Here is a 13,517-nt window from a genome sequence, read left to right on the forward strand (position 1 = left end):
CCCCCCGAAAACTTCTCTCACTCACTTCATTATCCCCACCAGATTCCTATCCCCCATTTCCTTGCCTATACCCCTTATTATTATATTGTTATATATAAACTATGTTTGCCTACACTTAGAACCTTCTTGTACAATCTCAAACATTATATATCCATTCACCTCTCATACATTTTTACGAATCTTCAATGAGCATATATGTAAAACTAACCTTTGCTGTTCAACATACCCTTCTGTATATTTGTTAATTTGCTGATCGTCGTCTCTGGAACCATCTTATCTTTGTAAGACAATAAAACAATTGTAAAAGAAAATGTTTACAACATCAGAAAAAAAGAATAAGAAAAAACAATATTTCTTATGGGCGGCTTAGCTTGTATCAGTGTTAGAGGAGTGGGTAAATTGTTGCTTGTAAAATAGTTAAAAATATACTCCTCCAACAAAGTACTGTATAGTATACAAAGCACAGAGTAAAGTTACTTAGGATATGACATTTAGACTCTCTTTATGGGCACTTCTTAGATTTTGAAATAAAGATACTTCTGTGCTATCTGCTGTTTAATTTAGTTCTAAAAAGTGACCCTTGTTACATATTTTTTGAAGGACTTGGAAATAATCTGTAGTAAAAAGCTTCTTTTTTCAGCAAATTATATTTTTTTCTTTGTGTTGAAGTTTCTTCAGAAAAATACAGTGGGGACATGGCAATGGCTTTATGGTATTTAGCTTATATTAGTCATGTGGTATTTTTAATAGGATTACTTGGAGTACTTTGCACGTAATGAGTGTGCACATCATAAATGTACTGTAAGATAACAAAGCAGAGCATTTTTTAAATTCTACAAGACGCTGTACATTGTAATGTGAATGAAGGAGCTGTGTCTCCATGATGTAGACTTCAGCATAGCAGTGAGAAAAGCTTGTAACAATAATGCTGACCTATTAATCAGCTCTTTCTGTGCAGTGTAGTGTGAAATATGCAAGCTGACTTTTAGTTGTTTGCTATTCAGTTACTGTGCGTCCTTCTCTAAATCAGTTGGGACACAGCAGCACATTTACAGAGAAGCAATGTTTATAGAATTGCTGTCCCATGTATTTTAATGAGCAGATTTATATAATTAATGAGAAGCAAAATATTGCTATTACATAAAATGTTGTACAGTACTTTTTAAGCAGGAAAGATATAATGATTGATCTTTAGGGCCAAAATGTATGGTGTACTTCATAAGGTTTTAATCACATGGCTGATTATTTGAGTAATAGGAGCATTTACAATCTTATTAACAGATGTGTTCTTTTCTTTCTAGCGAACCTTAAACTGCAACAACACATATATGGATGATTCTAACATGTACAGGACGGGTATTGGAGAGTCCACAGTCTCTTTGGAGAGCACCGTCAGGTCAGCCAAGAGCCACAATAGCTACCTTGCTTTTATCCTCAGGTAATGCGGTGGTGGGTGCATGGCGCTTGGCTATCTTTGTTTCAAGTATTTCACCAAAATACATTTTTATGAGAATACACTTTGCAATATTCCCAAAGTACTGAATGTCAGTACAGAAGCATCATTTTGTTTTCTGCTGCCATTAGACGTTCTCATGCTTCAGTGAGCCCAGTGTGTTCAGGTAAAATTGCAGATATTGCTATCAAATCTTTCAGCATTTAACAAAAGGATAAATTCTGCTTTCTGCATGGCTAGCTTTCCTACCGCTTGGCACTACAGCAACGTAAATCTAACACAAGCTCATCCTTCTTTCTGCCCTAATGTACAGAGAGGTTGACTTATAAATACTCTAAAAAGGGAAACGGGGCTGGTGCCCTTAGGAACCAATTTGTTTTTCTTATCTAGCCTGCACTGTAAAGTTACACAATGCATCCAGGTAGTTGCTATAAGAAATACCACTACTAATGTCTCCAAGTTGATTTTCTAAGCTGTGATTTGACATAATTTATTTCCATTTTCTTTTTTTTTTTTTTTTACAATTGTTCTCATACACATTAGGGCTGACCTTAGACATGGCAAATGGTCCGGATAATAATCAAAATAAATAGATAAAAGGTCTTTGTAGACCCCCTAATATAAACATGCTCACTTATCGATCCATGTGTAAATGATCTATCCCAATCCAAAGGACTTCTCCGATCACAGCACAGCGAGGTTGGTTGTTAGAGTTAGTGATGGGTTCCCCATAGACTCCCCATGAAACGTTTACATTTATAGAGGTATCCTGTAATAGTTACTATATATCTAAATTAATTATTTGTAAAGACAGAGCAGAAATCCTACTTAAACAAATGTTTTTACGTTCTTTATTATTGGAATATTCTTGTTCTATTACTGCATCCATTATGATCATATATGTATCCAGGTTGAGTTTTAACTGAAGGCATATATGTTGTTTCTGTAATATTAAACCTGTAAAGTCATACACAGAGTACACAACTGTCTGTGGGTGTAAGGAATGGAGAGCTAAGGAATAGCGTTCTTTTACTTGAACTGGGTAGCCTAGTTTTGTTGAAGCTTGTCTAGCCCTGGAGCTGTTTTTGCACCAAATACAGAACAGTATTGTAGTGGCATCACATCCAGATATCCCACAAGCACATGGATCAAAATCAAATAATTGCAGCAGAAAACTGTTTTTCAACTAATCATCTGTATAAAATACATCTCCCTTCCTTCCTTTGCTGTTTACTTGTGTTCAGTAATGCAGTGCATGTCCGGCTTTATCTGCATTCTGTCATAATAAATGATGGGTATTTCTTGTTGTGACTAAGCAATGCATTTTATATAATTGTACCATTTCCTGATAAAGGGATGAAGCTGCTCAGAAGCTCAGTATGTCTTCAGGACAGACCCGCGCTGGTGTTACAGAGGTGGACTCCGCACATTTCCATAGAAACCGAACACGCTCCCATGGTGAGGCTGCTGGCCTAGTCTATTTTAAATTTAAGAAATAGATATGCTTGTTTTTCTTGATACTGATTGTACACCTTTTAGGTGCAGGACATGACTCGGACTCGGACAGCGAGTTATCTCTCGATGAGCATAGCAGCTCTTACGCTTCTTCACGCTCTTCTGATAGTGAAGATGAAGAAATTGAAACAGAGCAGCAGTGGAAACCAACCAGCCCTAAAAACAATGAGCGTGGACCTGTGCATAGTACACCTAAAGGTAATTTACAGTTAAAAGCTTATAACTGTTTTCTCGGATATCAGTTACTTAAATCTATAGGCACTATCCACAGCTACTTTGCGCATTTGTTGCCAGATACCATGGACTCTAGTAAAAATGCCCATAAACAGCCAGATTTGATGGGCCTTTAACCACCTGCTGTCTTACATCACTGCCTGCATTCAGTGTCACTCTCCGGTACAGAAACCGGAGAGAAGCTGGTGAAGCAGCTTCTCTGGGGGTCCCTAGGTGACATTAGGGGTCTTAAAGACCCCTGATGTCTCAATAAAGAGGACCTGTCACGGCAAATTGGCTAATAAAAAATAAAAAAAATGTAAGTCCCCCGCCCCCACATGCACACACAAACATGCGTCGAGTCCACCTACGTGCGAAAACGCCGATTACATCCATTGCGCCGCACATGTTACATATCGCCGCTAACATCGGAGTGAGAGCAATAATTCTAGGGCCATAAATCACTGATAACACTAAACTGATGAGCGGTAAAAGCTTTTAAAGCGTCGGCTATGGTCAATTTTGAGTATGGTAGTTTTTTGCAATTTTAGCGGGTGCGCGCAATTTTAAAGCTTGACATTTTTGGTGTATATTTACCCGTCTTTTATATTTTACCAAAAAATTGGGTAATAATAAATGTTTTATGACATAACGTAGGGAGAACAGGGTTTTTTTCAAAATGTTCGGTACTTTTTTCATTATATAGTTAAAAAAAACCCTGTAGTGGTGATTAAATACCACCAAAAAAAAGCTCTAGCTGTCCCCAAAAAATGGTATAAAATTAATTTCAGTACAGCGTTGCATGACAGAATAAATGTCAGTCAAAGTACCGCAGCGCTGAATACTGAAAAATGGCCTGGACAGAAAGGGGGTGTAAACACCCCGGTCAGCAAGTGGTTAATTGAAGTTTCTAGTGTCAGGCATTGCTTGCAAAATGGTGCACAGAAATCATCTCCAGGAAACATCACAGGCAACAGGCAAATAGCTGTTACAAATCTGTTAAAAACCTTGCTCAGACTAGTGGGAAGGGGAGATGGAGTAGATGTGGATAGCACACTAACATTTCCATTTACTAAAAAAGAAAAGTAGTAGTGGAAACTCCCTCTATAACACATATAATGCACATGCCCTTGACGTGCACATGCCCTTAATAGTGCAATGCACATACAAGGTGTGTCCAGAATATAATGAGAATGAAGTTCCTAGACTCGAGAAGGGCTCTGCAAAGGGAGAAGCTGGCTGAGGCCATTTGGGGTGGGGTGCTAGGTATATATAGTGTGTGGACGCATTGATGTCTGTTCTCAACCGTGATTGACGGCTTGCTATCAGAATGATTACACAGGAAACGGGAATTACCAAGTCAATTGTTCATGAAATCGTGATTCAGGATTTGAACATAAGAAAAGTGTGTGCAAAACTTGTTTCAAAGAACTTATCACCTGATCCGAAGGAACACTGTCAACTCGTTTGCCAAGACCTGTTGGCCCCTTTGGAAAGAGAGCCTGATTTTTTGAGTCGAGTGATCACGGGAGATGAATCCTGGGTCTTTGAGTACGATCCCAAGACGAAGATACAAAGTTCAGAATGGCACACACCCTCGTCACCTCGCCCCCAAGAAAGCTTGGATGAGCAAATCAAAAGTCAAATCAATGGTCATTGTTTTTTTTGATTCACGTGAACTTGTCTATAAAAAATTAGTACATACTGGTCAAAGTGTGAATCAAAGATTTTACCTGGAAGTTCTTGGTCACTTGATACAAAGAGTTTTTCCTGTGCGTCCTGTGATCGGCTTAACTTGGATCTTTCATCACGACAACAGTCACAGTGCTTTGGCTGTCAGAGTTTCTGGCTGAAAAACACATTGCGGTGCCTCCCCATCCACTCTACAGCCCTGACTTGGCTCCTTGCAACTTTTTCATATTCCCAAAGCTGAAGAATAGTTTGAAAGGACACCATTTTGGTAGTGTGGATAATATCGGAAGAGCCACTACGCAGGCTCTGAACGCCATCCCACTTGAAGATTTCCAGGGATGCTATGAAGAATGGAAAAATTACTGGGAGCATTCTGTACACTCACAAGGTGCATAATTTCATGGAGACGATGTTCAATTGTAACATTTTTCAATAAAAGAATTTTAAAATATCATTCTCATTCATTTCTGGACACACCTGGTATACAGTATTTTCTTTGACTTGCAGCAATAGCACCTAGTAAAAAAGGCTTACTGATCTGCAAATTCTAGCACTGTTTTATAAGAAAGAAGCTAAATAAAAATTGTAACTGTATTTGTTTTCCTGCAGTGGATTCTGTACCAAATCACGTGAAGCCATACTGGCCTGCTGACTGCATTACAGCCAGTGACAGTGAGGATCAAGCTGGGAAAAGTACGCTGAAAGTAGAGACCAAAGTAAATGTGGAACTTCATAATGAAAACAAGGTTAATCACTGCGGAGAGATACCTCATGACAAGGAGAACGAAGCACAGACTAAGGACGGCAAGATGGTCAACAATCACAACAATCAACAGCCAGAACTAAGAAAAGGTAGATCCTAACAATTGTTACAGCAATATTGAATAGTGTCTCATAGGATTGTGTTATTGGATTTGAACATGGATTAAAAAGTGCCCATCTACAAAATAATATCCAAAGACCACTGAACATACGATTATGCTCTATATCCGTGGTTTTCATCCTCCCCCAGCTCAGCACTGTCAGTTCTTGCGCTGAGCAGCCATTCAAAATATGCTGCCCGGTGTTGAGTGTCAGCTTGAGGTGGGGTGGGCTGGGGTTATGGCTGTGAGGAAGTTCCATCCATACGTGTATTACATACAGCTCCCTCGCGTGCCCTGTAGAGGCGACTGGACCAGAGTGACGTCACATTCTGGCTCCCGGCACCTCTACAGGGCGCGAAAGGGAGCTGTACAAGCAATGCACATATGGATGGAGCTCCGTCACAGCACAACAGCCCACGCTGGACCCCAGGCTGAGGATCCACTCCAGTTCTCGTAAGGTAAGGAGACTGGGTGGATTTCACACAAAAAGTGCAATCACACCTACTCCGCCTTCTGGTGCGGGAGGTGCGTTGCGTTGTCATTCATTTGAATGGCACCCCAAATGCACTTCCCGGCCACAGTTCGATTGCCAGCACCGTAATGCGCGGTACCACAATGCTGTGCATCCAGTGCCACTGGGGCCGTGACTTAGTTACCAAGGGCAAATGTGGGTGCTGAGATTACACAGGTTGAGAACCACTGTCCTATATGATAATGATTCCCTAAAGGGTATATTTATAAAGCTATACATGTGACATCCAGCAAACATTGACAGCAGATTAATTAATCATTGTAATTTAGAAAGCATACACCAGGATAATTCATCTGGAGCTTTTTTTTCATCTGGATCATGTTTGATAAATGTCCTATTCACTGCTTTATAAATACACCCTTATAGTCTGTATATCTCTTGCATTACTATAATTGGAAAGTCTGCATGCAGTCTTAGTATATTTTACACAGGTGTCAGAATCCTTGATTTTTTCCTGCATTTTGTAAACAGATTATGTTTATTGGATTCCTATTTTTATAAATCCATTCACAATTTTTGCATAATGTAATTTTAGCTTTTTTTATGAGGTGGATGGAAAGATTTGCCGCAAACACACATTCAGTCCAATTTATTTAACGTATACAAGTAATATGTAAGATAGATAGGTAAGCTCACGAACATTGGCTGATGTTTTTTTTTCCTTATGTCTCCATAACCTACAGTGAGCTGTAATGGCACAAGAAATTAGGTCACACTTCTATACAAAATTTGCTTCTACGTTTGTACATACCAAATGGGCTAAGAGTTGAGACTTGTTCATCGGAATCCGTTGACAACTTCATAACCATTAATAAAACTTATAACAATCCAACTATAACTCTCAGACAATGATGAATGTGTTCCTTTTAGAGCTGTCCTGCCCATTTTATTTACTTAATGAGTCAAGTTTACTCAGCAGAACAAAGGCTATACGTGACTTGTTCACACTTTGTCACCCACAGTCTATTGTACAATGTATTTCTAGTGATGATGTGCAATCATATAATATACGCAAGTCTTATCCGTGTCATGCTGTAAATTCAGTCTTCTTATTCTAAAGATATCTATGATGGAAATGGTGCTGAGTGTGTTAATCCCTTTCAGTGTGGTATTCCATGATTGATAACATTTGTTACTGTACCACATATACTCAGGTTCATATTGTTGTGTTCTGTTCAGTTATGACAGCAAAGGTATGCAGATCAAACAATGCATGCACAATTCAGGCCACACATTTTTTTTTTCTAAATTGCAATAAACTTTATGGAACTAGAGAAGTGAGCAAATGAGCACACAAGCCAGGTCTTTCAGACATCCTTCCCCCATTCACTGTGACTACTGACGCATTTGCCTGTATTGCAGGTGAAACGTATTTGAGATGAGTCACACTGAATGGGTTAGAATATGACCTGGCTTGCTTGCTTGCTCTTTTCCTCAGTTATCTGGTGCCAGTAAAGTGTATCACAATTAAGAAACAAAGAGTGGGGTGCAGCCTGAATTTTGCATTCAGTGTTGGTAGAAGGAGGATCCTGGAAGGCCAAACACCCATGGCCAGTGTGCTGTTCAAAGAGTGCATGGAGTGGTGCAATTTGAAAAGAGGTGATAACCATGCTGCAACAGTACAGAAAGCCTAAAAACCATATCATATATATACCATATACATCGTATATAAAAACACCTTTTGTAACTATATTCTTGTCTTGAATGCATTCAGCAGTGTAGATAATGGTAACACTGCAAGAATTGGGCAATGGTAGGGTATGATGTCCTTTTTATATGTGATGTTTAAATGTTTTTTAATGTTTCATTTAACAGGTATTCTAAAAAATAAAGTCACATACCCTCCTCCTTTGACAGACAAAAATCTGAAAAACCGTCTACGCGAGAAATTAGACTATAATCAAAGCACTATTTCATCAAAGACTTCCTCTTTATGTTCAAACGATGGCATCCGTCCAGTTACAGACACAGCGATAGCCTTAAAAAATGCACGCAGAGATCATTCTCGAGAGCAAGTCAATGGCATGGCGATGAGTGTACAGGTTGGACCTACAAATGGAGAGGCTTCAGACTCTGAGTAAGTATGCTATAGAAATATATTCAATAGGGATGTATCAACTATAAAATAGGACAATGTGCATTGAGCCATGTATTTCATATAGTATCAGGGCAAATTGGTATTCACGTTAATTGCCAGCATGATTAAATAATTTAGAATTTCAACTCTTAAATCATGGCTCGGAGATGGCTTTCCCTGAAGAAACTCTATCACTTTAAGAAAAAAAAAAAAGCTACTATAACCTATGAAGTACAATCACCCCCATGCCCATGCACATATCTATATGAGCTTTCAGTAACTCCTGCTTCACCTGAATGCCAGGCTCTTCTGACAGGAACATTTCTGGTTCATATTAGAGCTTATTATTTATTTATTTATTTATTTATTACAGGTATTTCTAGAGAACTGACAATTTATGCAGTGGTTTACACGCTGCACATTCACATCAAGGTCCTATCTCACGTACATACTAGAGCCGATTTAGACTGGAGCCAGTTACCTTCCCAGTATGTCTTTGGAATGTGGGAGGAAACCAGGGTACCTGGAGAAAACCCATGCAAGCACAGGGAGAACATGCAGACTCCATACAGATAGTGTCCTGACCAGGGTACGAACTGGGACCCCCAGTGGTAACCCCTAAGCCACTGTACTGCCCTGCTTCCTCCAGGTGCCTTCCTCTTCCCCTACATTCCAATTAGATCATCATTATGATGTGCTCCATCACTGGCTCTCTGGACAATTGGAATGTGCGAAAGAAGGTGGGCAAGCCCCATCGTTACAGGACGTTCAGTATCTTTGCTGGCTGGGATTTGGCAATAACTGCTCTTAGAGCTGCTGTGGATACCTGCACTTTATGCCTCCCAGCAGCTTTTTGTTTTTCCATAGTGACAGAGTCCAAGTTCACTTAAATCAGTAAATGATGTTCAATTTTTTATGCTTGTATACTGTTAATAAAAAATGTGAACTTTTAGTTTGTCAAACTAGTCAATAAGCTGGAGGTAAATCTGAAAGCTCAGTTTTGGATGCCCCCTTTTGAGCAGATTCGTATTTAGAACAGGACTTTCCTGCTGAGTCCTATATGCACATAGAGCCTCCTGTTATGTGTTCCCATTCTGGAAAGGAGAGGATTACTCGGCTGGAGTAAATACTGGACAACTAGTATACAGATCTATGGGAGAAGGTTCTATTGAAGTGTATGTCGAATTCCTTCTTTTATTGTAACTGCTTTCTTAGTGGTTGCCAAAAAGTGTGTGCAGTGCTCGATGAACTGGTTTACCCAACCCCGCTGCCTCATTTGTAAAGTAAAATGATAACAGATACATTTTGTCATTTCAACAATGTAATTACTTTTCAACAAATGTTCCCCAGGTTTCTGATAGAAAGTGTAATACTGCTATTAAGTATGTTGCATTGATATACTACTGCTCATTTTCCTCTGGAGGGCTGCTGTTAACCCTAATGAGGCTACTGTCCACCACAGGAGCCTGACGCTGCCGGAGTCCCTGAAGTGGTGCTAGTTTTAGGGAATTGTCATACAAAGGATTGTACCTGCACAGAACTGGCACTGTGTGTGGGCAGTTGTTGTGATAAACAGCAGCCATTTTAAGAGCTCCATTTACAGAAAAGTTGTCCTATCATTTTGTAGGGCTACCAGCTACCTGATTCCTCAGGAGCAGAAAGTCAGATTTTAACTTATGGCTAAAGTTATCAAAAGCAATGAAATTGGTAAACCCCACATGTTACCTTACCTTTGCATGAGTAGATGAATGCACTCAAATGGTGGCAGGGGTCTTTCCGCATGCTAGATATGAGTATTTCTTGGACTTCTCTCCTCTGTTGTGACATGCATGACATGTAAACTAACATTCAATAATGTATGACATTTGTCTAACCCCAATCCTGCATGCTCCCTTCTTTCCATGAACAGCGGCAGTAATGAAACTTCAATTTGAATCATCAGGAAATCGTGAAGGCTGTTATAGTCCAGGAATCCCTCGTCCGAAAGCTTGTGACTTCCCGAACATCTGGGATTATACAGAGGAACGCAACTGTGGTGGTCGAGGATGTATCATTGCTAATGCAATTACCTTATTTAGCAGACTTGTGACTGCTTCATGATATAAATAAGAAACTAGAGGGCTGTGCTATCGGGATCCATGATCAATGAACGCACCCAGTGCCAAATATGAGAGCATAAGCAAGACTCCATTCCCCTGGATGAAAAGGACATCACAAGAGAGGACACAGCAGAAAGTAACTGATGGATTCACAGGTCCATACATTGCAAAGGAGACTGTTTCGTGGTGTAGTCTAAGCTAAGTGACTCAAGAATTCATGTAAATACCATGGTTCTACTATAGTAAAATCGGCACATGTACAGGCGGTCCTCCATCTCTGGGTCCAGCGGCGCTGATTTGCTTGTGTTCTGTCACAATGTGACCTTCCGGCCTACTGAACAATGCACACCACGAAATGACACCAAGTGCCCTTCATTCACTTCACCAACTTATGTGTCTTAAAAATCAATGTACAAATCTGTAAAATGATATGGTTGTAGATATTTTATATATTTTTACAGGGACTCTTAAACAAAGCTTTTTTTCTTTTGTAAATTTTACTACTAGTTTTGTTTATTTGATACTCACACAGACCTGCTGAAAACAAATATTTTTATACTACAAAGATTGCACGTTACTTGAATTTTAACTTTTGTTGCAAAAAAAAATCATTTTTTTTATTCCAGAAACTTGCGTCCAAGTTCACACATGGAAAGGAATCAGATAGTTGTGCTGCCAAGTAATTGATTGTACATTCTACCCCTACACTTGAGATTTCCTCTACAACACTGAATATATCCCCTTTGCCTGCTGAGAATCTCCTGCCAGCTTTCTGTCCATTGCCAGAACTAAGATTCTACATGCGGAGCATCTTGTTTTCTAAATATGTGCCTTGCTATATTATCATTTTATATATAACAGAATACCCCAAATATGTTCACAGAAATGTACTCTTGGGAATATATTTTTTTCTCATGGTATAAGGAGTAGCGTAAATTGTTTCTTAAAAAACACACCTTTTCAACTTCAGTTCCCATACAGTATCAACAATCAAGAAAAAGAGATCTTTTAAAAACTGTCATTGTTTTCAGTGTAAAGTTGTATATATTGTGTTGACAGACAGCAGACACCGGTAAAGGTCCTGAAGGCAGTACACAGAAAGCTCTGTTGTTCCTCACTCTGTAGTTGGGTGAATGTATTCTTCATTTATTTCTCAGCAACAGAATGACTACTACAGCATTAACAAGAGTTAAATCCTAAAAATGCATTCATGTACGTTAACTATTAATAAAAATGTATCTTATTATTATACAGTATTTTTATAGCGCCAATAGTTTGCAGAGCGCTTTACAATATAAGATTATTAGTTAGTGTATCACTCGACTGTAGACCCTCAAATCATCTCTGAATTGGTGCTGACACTGTCCTTCCTTCTACTGGGTGGCCACCACTCCAAGCTCACTCCTGTGATGGACTACAATCTCACATTTAGTTTACTAATTTGTATTGAAATTATAGTATATCATGGGAGTGTGCTTGGAGCGGTGACTATGCAACACACACGGGGACCATGGTGGAACAAAAGTAGACACTAACCAGAAGAAAGGACAAATTCGGGGATAATTTGAAGACTTACAGCCAAGTGATTAACAGTTTTGTTATTAGTTAAGGTACTTGAATTCATTTTTAAGATTCAACTCCTGAGTTTAGTGTCACTTTAAATAAACCTATTGCCTGAGTGATAGCATAGTAGGTAGGTTGTAATACATCTGATCTGCAAACACTCTCAGCTCAAGCACACTCAACCAGAAATGATACACAGATAGCTCAGTTGTTCCTCACACTGAGGTTGGTTAAATTATTTTTCATTTATTTCTCAGCAATACAATGACTACTACACCATTAAGTTCACCCATTTCCTGAGTGATAGCATGGTAGGAGCTAAGGGTAGTAGGTAGGTAGTAATATGTCTGATCTGCAGACACTTTCTGCATCCTTAACCTGAATAATTAATGATCTAGAAGCATTTGTGGTTACAGTGATAGTATTTCCAGAAACAAGGACAAGGACTACTACTAATTGCACTGAGTGAAAGACAGCTAACACTGGTTTAAAAGTGCCTTATATCAAGTCCCTAGCTTTGTGGTTTCTCATTTGAATACACAATTTGTTCTGCAGCATTTTATTTTCATCAGTTGTTAAATCACAGGTCTCTATTTAAGAATTCTGATTATAGAAAAGAGATGAAAGTTTGACAATCTCTGATTTTGTTTGTACCAACTTCATTAACTGTTCCTATCACACATCTTCAAAGTCGTTACAATAATAACTGGCATGTGTATACAGGTCTCATGACAGATAAAGGCTATATGTATATGTTTTTATTACCATCCCTGTAAATCCTTCTGTTCCTTTTTTTTTTTAAAGTGTTACATTTTGGCTGGGTTTTTGTTAAAAAATACTTTTTATGACAAACTTTTATGGCAAAGAATAGACACTGGATTTTTTTTACATGTGTATTTATTAATGTACAAACACTGGAGAAAACCGTACTGAGAAGATGGCTTGGTAAATTAAAATTTTCAGATTGTATCATTTTGTCATTGAATTTTTTTAAATGAATCACCGTTTTTAAAGATACTGTATATGTGACATTTGTAATTGTATGCAACATTGATATATTGAAATTAGCATTAATCTGTGAGCCTGGACGGAGTCAGCAGTTGGTGGAAAGGTTGTTGGCCAAATCTAAAGAGTTAGTGCGGCCATAGCTGAGAACATTTATCTGATATGAAGATTTGATAATATGAACAAAATCTACTTAATAGTCAAAATCTTAATGCTTTAAAACACAACAGTTATGCGAGCATCCAGCCATTTTCAATGGTTTCATTTGTCCTCCAGATCACATATGCTGGTGAGGTCAGACATTTTTATCAGATACCACTGCAACTCATTTGCAAACCACCTTGTGAAATACGTGTCATTGATTATGTCCCTTGTTAAGTCGTTAGCCAATAATGATTTTCCATCCTGTTGGAAAGTATAGCTGGCCATATGCTAACAGATTTTGTTAAATATATCTAAAGGTGCCCACACACCTTACAATTATCTGCAGATTTTCTGTGGTCAG

General features: G+C 38.7%; 1 protein-coding gene across 1 annotated transcript in view; it reads left to right on the plus strand.

Moving 5' to 3' along the window:
* CELSR1 (cadherin EGF LAG seven-pass G-type receptor 1) overlaps positions 1-11,100 on the plus strand; it is a 146,362-nt gene extending 135,262 nt beyond the window's left edge. The window contains exons 30-35 of the mRNA XM_018552503.1: positions 1,302-1,438; positions 2,808-2,911; positions 2,999-3,166; positions 5,483-5,725; positions 8,084-8,345; positions 10,255-11,100. Coding sequence (XP_018408005.1) covers positions 1,302-1,438; positions 2,808-2,911; positions 2,999-3,166; positions 5,483-5,725; positions 8,084-8,345; positions 10,255-10,279 — 939 coding nt within the window. The 3' untranslated portion in view covers positions 10,280-11,100. The remainder of the gene's footprint in view (positions 1-1,301; positions 1,439-2,807; positions 2,912-2,998; positions 3,167-5,482; positions 5,726-8,083; positions 8,346-10,254) is intronic.
* Positions 11,101-13,517: the final 2,417 nt, after the last annotated feature.

The sequence above is a fragment of the Nanorana parkeri genome, unplaced genomic scaffold, assembly GCF_000935625.1.
Source record: "Nanorana parkeri isolate BGI_ZX_2015 unplaced genomic scaffold, ASM93562v1 scaffold90, whole genome shotgun sequence".
Lineage (NCBI taxonomy): Eukaryota > Metazoa > Chordata > Amphibia > Anura > Dicroglossidae > Nanorana > Nanorana parkeri.